The 7,388-nt window shown below is 35.7% G+C and overlaps 1 protein-coding gene across 1 annotated transcript; it reads right to left on the bottom strand.

The window, feature by feature from the left end:
• Positions 1–3,417: 3,417 nt before the first annotated feature.
• On the bottom strand, positions 3,418–6,371 carry LOC149162754 (ammonium transporter 3 member 1-like). Its single transcript, XM_089435776.1, has 3 exons — positions 5,643–6,371; positions 5,063–5,348; positions 3,418–4,236 (listed from the first exon to the last, which is right to left on the bottom strand). Exons 1-3 carry the CDS (start codon positions 6,237–6,239, stop codon positions 3,704–3,706), a joined length of 1,416 nt encoding a protein of 471 aa, XP_089291902.1. The 5' UTR covers positions 6,240–6,371; the 3' UTR covers positions 3,418–3,703.
• Between the last annotated feature and the right edge of the window lie 1,017 nt (positions 6,372–7,388).

The following is a 7,388-nucleotide window of genomic DNA, read 5'->3' as shown; positions in this document are numbered from 1 at the left end:
CAAGAGGGACTAAATTTCTCAAGGCGCAAACCTTTCCTCAAGTTTTGCATTCAAAAAAGAGTTTTGAACGTCAAGAAGATTGATTCTTGCAACACTTATATATCTAGTGTTAAGATGGATCTAGTTTGATTATAAAAAGAATTGTAAAAAATATTTTTATGTTGATTGTAGATTATGAAATATTTACTAACTAGCACAGTCATATAAATTAAATCACCGATAAACATTCTCACCCTTAGAATTTGTAACACCAATATAGGAATGGAGGTCAAAAATAGAAAAATTGTTTGGATACCCTTAATTTTTGTCCTTGAATTATGTATACGAGCAATAATATTCTCACATTACTACATCTTAATTACCCATTTTACTTTTTTCCTTTTTAAGGAATTCATTTTTTTTTTTCCTTTTTTAAAAAATGAAAAATTTAGAAGGCTTTCAAAATAAATGACACCTATTGGAAAAATTAAATTATTTAACTTAACCCATATTTCTCAAATTTTATTAAGTCAACTTCTTTTGTTATTTGTTAAAGCGTGGTAAAATATGACAACCATAGGGGAGAATCTTCGGAAAAGAGCGATCATGGCTAGCCCCTATCGCTGTCCTTTATGCCTGAGGTAGGGAAAAACAATTTCTCATCTATTTCTCACTAGTTTCTTTGTTTGTGAAGTCTGGGAGTTCGCCTTTTCTCCTCTCAATAAAATTTGGACGAAATTCATTAGACGATAAAACCAATTAAAATAGAACAAACAATACCAGAGTAACAATCTCTCCCGCAAAATATAGAAATCAACAAACAACGGAGACTAGTCTCTGCAAGAGGCAAAACTTCCTCATAATTTGATTGTTGCTCCTTTGGCACCTTGCCTTATTCCATCTCTGTGAATTGTTGTATCATCAAACCATCCATGCTTGGAGACATCATATTTCTCACCATCTCCCCATAGAGCATAAGCTTCCTCACCATGGACTGCATCATCTCCAATAAGAAGTTTCTCCCCTGACATCCTTAAGAGGATCACCAAGCGCATCACAATCAAGAATATGGTTGTTACTACAACATTACACCCTATTATAAAACTTGCTCTATTAGTTGCTTAAGGAATTTCACCCTGCAACTTCCTCCATAGAAGGTTCCCTTTATAATTGTTTGTGAAAAGTAGAGGTTACATAGACAAGGCTCCACAAAAAGGCTAGTAAATGCTCCACCCAATATTCCCGCAACAACATGAGTACGGAATACATTGAGTGTGTCATCAACCATATGTAATAGGCTTGATTTCTTATTCAAAACCATCATTGTGTACCATGGTATGCTTCCAGACAACACACTCATTGCAATGGTTGTCGATCCTTGCACAACACCTGAAACACAAGGAATATTGATAATGGATATCAAGACTGTAATAAGCCACTTTGAGGGGGAAACCCTATTTTACATCACATAAATGAACAATTCTTCGATGATTCAAATGGAAATACCTCCTTGGTATATATAGGAGTCTAAAAGGTCAAAATATAATTAGAGCATACACAACAATAATAATATAAGAGCACAATAATAACAATACTCGGCTTCTATGGGGCACAACAATAACGATATGGGGGATACACTAATATTATGGGGACCTAATAGAGCAAAAAAAGGAGAGTAGTGATGAAGAAAGACATAGAGAGAGAAAGGGGAAGAGAGAGAGAGGGAGGGAAGAAGAAAGACATAGAGAGAGAGAGGGATATGAAGAGGGAGAGATAGAGAGATTGATATATATGGAGAGAGTGTATATGTGTTGGGGTTGAGATAGAGAGGCAAAGAAGGAGAGGTGAATGGATATAGAGATATATATTCAGGCGGAGAGAGGGTAGAAGAGAGAAACAGAGAGGGAAGGAGGGAGAGATAGATAGATATACAATGTATGTGTGTGTGTTTGGGGGGGTGTGATAGAGAGACAAAGAAGGAGAGATGGAGGGAGATAAAGATATAGATGGCAGGGGGAGAGAGAGGGAAGAAGATAGAGACAAATAGAGGGAGGGAGGGAGAGAGAGAGAGAGAGAGAGAGAGAGAGAGAAAGGAGGGGGAGAGAGAGGGAGATAGACACATAGATGGAGGGGGAAGAGAGAGGGAAGAAAAAAGAGACACACAAAGACAAATAAAAATATTATATATTATTATATAATATTGAACATTATTAACCATAAAGGAAGAGGAAGTGAATATTTTAAAAAAGGTAAGAGAAGTTGGATTTCGAAATCCATGAATATTTTTTTTTCACTAAAATAGATGCATTGATTTCAGTGTAGATGTTGGTTTCTAATCTTATTCGATTGATTATACTGAATATCGATTTTGGTGTAGTTTTTTATTTCTAATCATGTTTGATTGTTTTTACTAGATGCATTGATTTTAGTGTAGATGTTGATTTCTAATCCTATTTGATTGCTTGCACTAGATGCATTGGTTTATGTGTTATGATAATTCAACCATAAATAAAATACTTGAATTTTCATCTTAAATAAAATGTCCACTTACCTGAAATGTTTGTTTCTAGATACGGTAAACTATTTGTAGTTTACTACATTCTTATTATTCCCATATTTTATCATTCAACTTTGTTAGTCACTTTGCATTCAAACAAGATAATAGAAACAATTACTATTGAAACTTACTTGGGGTTTAACACTCCATAACTCGCAATGATTGACTTTAGAGAAAACTACTATTAATATTGGAGAGGAAGAGAGACAAGGTATGATATTTATTACAATAGCTCAAGTTAAAGATTTGAATGGTCTACGATTTCCACTGCGATTTTCATATGATTGATATAACAATATGGCAAGACTAATATGTATGTCAATAAGAACAATAGAAGAAAATAATTTGAGATTGATCACAATGAAAGCTATTTTTAATTGACTATGTTCTTATTATTCACATTTTCTATCATTCAACAATGTTACATTGTTTTCATTCAAAAATTTTGTTTCACCATTTTCATCATTCAAGTTATTAACAGTTTCTGTCATCTCAACAAACTAAGGTAACTGAGCAAATTTAAAATTAAAATGATCAAATTAACCTTAAACATATTTAAAATTATCAAAATAATTAGATGCTCAACAAATTTTGTGTGACCGCGTCTAGATCCATCTTAACCCCGGACTATCAAGCGCCAAAAGGGGCAAAATCTCGCGAGGTGCAAACATTTCCTCTAATTTTGCACTCAAAAAAAAAGTTTGAAACTCAAGATCCCTCTCGACACTTATATATCCAATATTAATATGTATCTAAGCTGATTAAAAAAAAAAAAAATTTAGAAAACACTTCAATTAAGTTATTCAACTTCAACCATATTTCTCAAAATTTTGAAAGTCAAACTTCTTTTGTTTTTTGTTAAAGCATGGCCAAATATGACGATCATAGGGGAGAATCTTCAGAAACAAAGAATCGTGGCTGCTCTGTCTAACTGTCCTTTATGTCTGAGACGTGAAGACACAGTTGCTTATCTATTTCTCAATTGTTTCTTTGTTTGTATAGTCTTAGGAGTTCGCCCTTGCTCCTTTCAACAGAATTTGGATGAAATTCATTAGACAATAAAACAAATTAAAAGTAAAACAAACCATAGGAGAGTAACAATCTCTCCTGCAAAATACAGAAATCAACAAACAACAGAGACTAGTCTCTGCAAGACACCAAACTTCTTCATAATTCGATTGTTGCTCCTCTGGCACCCTGCCTTGTGCCATCTCTGTGACTTGGTGTACCATCAGACCATCCATGCTTGGAGATATCATATTTCTCACCATCTCCCCACAGAGCATAAGCTTCCTCGCCATGGACTGCATCATCTCCAACCAGAAGTTGCTCCTCTGACATCCTTAAGGGGATCACCAAGCGTATCACAAGCAAGATTATGGTTGTTACTACAACATTCCACCCTATTATAAAACCTGCTCCCGCTAGCTGCTTAAAGAATTGCTTCCCACCACTTCCTCCATACAAGGCTCCCCTTAAACCTGTCTTCGAATAGTAGAGGTCACACAGAGCAGGCTCCGCGAAAAGGCCAGTAAGTGCTCCACCCAATACTCCCGCAACAGCATGAGTATGGAATACGCCGAGTGTGTCATCAACCATCTGTAATAGCTTCGATTTCTTATGCAGAACCATCATCGTGAACCATGGGATGCTTCCAGACAACACACCCATTACAATGGCTGCCCATCCTTGCACAACACCTGAAACACAAGGAATATGGATAATGGACATCAAGACTATAATCACTATAATTTCTGGGAGAATCACATTACTACTATTATGATCTAGGTGAATTACACTGCCTCGCAGATTACTATTATTATAATTTCTAGGTGAATTATACTGCTTCGCATATTAGTTTAGAGGTAAATAAAAAATTTGAACTTTTAAATCATATATTTTACATCATGACCATAACTAATTAAGCTAAATATTTTATATCGTGAACCATAACCAATTAAGCTACTTTAGAACACTTTACAAATTCTTACCTTTAACTTGATCAAGTATTTTAAACTGCAAGAAAAATATACTTCAAAATAGATTAGAGAAAATAGAAAGGATGCCTTTCTGATACCCTGTATGATCAGATTGCTTTTTGTTATGAATTAGAAAGTGCAGGTCTATTCCCAGAGAACAGAGCCACCACACATTGATGATCTATAATTGCTCATTAGATTTTTTATTACTTTCATTCTTATTTTATTTTGAATCGATCATTTGGATAATTTTTGTTTTGGAATTCATTTTGAGAATTTTGAATTAATCGCTTACTCAAGGTAATAGTAAAAATTTAGAGATTTATTAATGTTTGTGGATTTTGGTGTAATGAAAAACCTCAACATAGTATCAAAACCTTGATAGCCTTGATCCAGATTTGATTCCTCTCATGCATCAGAGAGATGTTAGAGTCAGATGTTATAATAATTGCCACACCCACATCATTGGGAATTGATCTATTTCCTCTTTAGAAAAAATCAATTATTAGAAATGGCTTAAGGGAAATAAGGATATAAAGCAAAATACCTGCAGCAGGAGTAATGCAGACAAGCCCTGTTATCATTCCCTGGACAGCTCCAATGACAGAGGGTTTTCCGAAAAATATGACATCCAGACAAGTCCACACCAGGAGACTAGCCGCTGCACATATGTTGGTATTTAACACTGCCATTGATGAATCAATGTTTGCAGCGTAAGGATCCCCTCCATTAAATCCGGCCCACCCGAGCCACAAAAGCCCTGCTCCAGCCAGCACTAGCAGGACATTATTTGGAGGAAATATTTCGCGGTCCTGTTTTAGCCGAGGTCCAACCTGCAAAACGCAAATATATTTATATGACATAAATCATGTGGATAAGAAGGAATACATATCATATTTTTTTCCCAAGGAAAACTTAACATGAAACTCAAGGATGTTTTCATTTCAGTAATTCAAAGATGTTTACATTTCTGAAAGTGTGTAAGTAAGTTAGTGTACTTAATTTAATGAGATTTGGAATTGGTATTTGTTAATACCAAATATTTAACATCTAACTACTCAAGATAACACCTTAAACTAAAAATGCATATTGAATAAAATATACCATATCAAAAAAACTTAACATACCCAATACGCTGCAGTGAAACCAGCAATGCCTGCAGAGACGTGGATAACATAACCTCCTGAATAATCAATCACGTACCATTGGGCAAGGAATCCTCCTCCCCATAAGCTGAAGGCTCCGACTGTATATGAGAAGGTGAGCCATAGTGGCACAAATGCCATCCATGCCCTGATATCCATTCTTCCCAGCACCGAACCAGCCAATAAAATCAATGCTATTGCTGCGAAAACAAACTGGAAATACACCATGGAAGCCATAGGAAAGAAAGCGGTGGCCGGTAATTCAGGAATTACTGCTTGTCCGACGAGGAAGATTTGATCTAGTGCTGGACCTGCCTTGCCCCATAAAGGAAGCAATTTATACCCAAATGCCATTTTATATCCCCATGCAACCCAGCAGATCAGAACAGCAGCAAATGCATAGAGTGCCATGAAAGCAGAATTCACAGCCCACTTCTTCTTGACTATGCTGCCATATAGGATGACTAGGCCTGGCATGCTCTGCATACCCACAAGTGTGGCTGCTACCATTTGCCATGAATTGTCTCCTTTGTCAAGCCAAGGAGGTGCAGCAGTCCCATTCAAGCCCTGATATGCCATTGCTGCAGCACTAATCTGCAGAATTCAATATTGGACACTGAGACCAGGACCTTGCCTGACAGAAGTCAGGTCCAAGGCTTTACCTGCCTAAACAGAGCTGGAGTCAGATTGCAGCCCCTTTCTTAATGCAAACCTCTCTTCTGCAATAAAACACATCAGATAACATGCGTCAGAAACCAAAATGGTAACCATGTTGTTCCAAACTTGAAAATAATCATGACCCAAACATTGGGTGAACAAAAGCCACGAGAGAGTAGGATCCTAGTGCTCTGAGCAGATGAAGTTTTTGTGTAATTTTGCAGTTAAGGTATGTTGGATTAAGGTTGGGAAGTTTATTAATGCTCGCGGATTTTGGTGTAATGAAAACCTTTAACTTTGGCCAAGTTCATTCCTTGAACTGGGTGTTGGAGTAATTGTCAGACTCCCTCACTGGCAATCAATTAAGTCAGGTAAGGCCCTTAGCCACTAGAAGAAAACCATAAAAATAATCACAGAAGCAGCAGTAATACATGTTCAAGAAAACGAAAGCTTGAAGTAAAGTCTAACATTAATTATTAGAACAAACCTTGCATGGAGCTGTACACAACCTGCAAGCCACTGAACTGTTACATACACAGTTTCTCTCACAGTTCGATAACAAGACAGAGAGCAGATATCGAACCTCCGGTTGATACGAAGCCTAAATATAAAAAATTGTCGGCCGTACAATGAATCCAGTTGACTTTCAAAAACGACAATTTTGCCAATTGCCACTCCGATTTCTGCATGAATCGAGCCCAGCTCTTTTTCAAATATTTTAATGAATTGGCTCGAACACATTTTATATATTAATAATATTAAGCTGTCCCCGCAAACTATTTTACGGTTTTAAATTTAATAATATTTTAATAAATAATTTTAAAATTTGATATTGACATTTTTATAGCAATTTTTTTTTAACAGAGATAACCTTTTATAACTTTATTATAATTTAAGGGTTAACAGAGAAAACCTTTTATAACTTTATTATAATTTAATGGTTAAACAGCAGTGAAATTAAATTAGTATATGAGGAAATTCACGTTATTTGGAATTATTGTAGCGGTTAGTTTACATGATTAATTTCTAACCAGGTGAGTGTGAAAATCCAACACCCTTTCAAATTTAAAT

The sequence above is a fragment of the Pinus tabuliformis genome, chromosome 5_2 (genome assembly GCF_031772625.1).
Source record: "Pinus tabuliformis cultivar Carrire ecotype Pingquan chromosome 5_2, CPIR1, whole genome shotgun sequence".
Classification (NCBI taxonomy): Eukaryota; Viridiplantae; Streptophyta; class Pinopsida; order Pinales; family Pinaceae; genus Pinus; species Pinus tabuliformis.
This window is presented reverse-complemented; position numbering and strand designations above follow the sequence as displayed.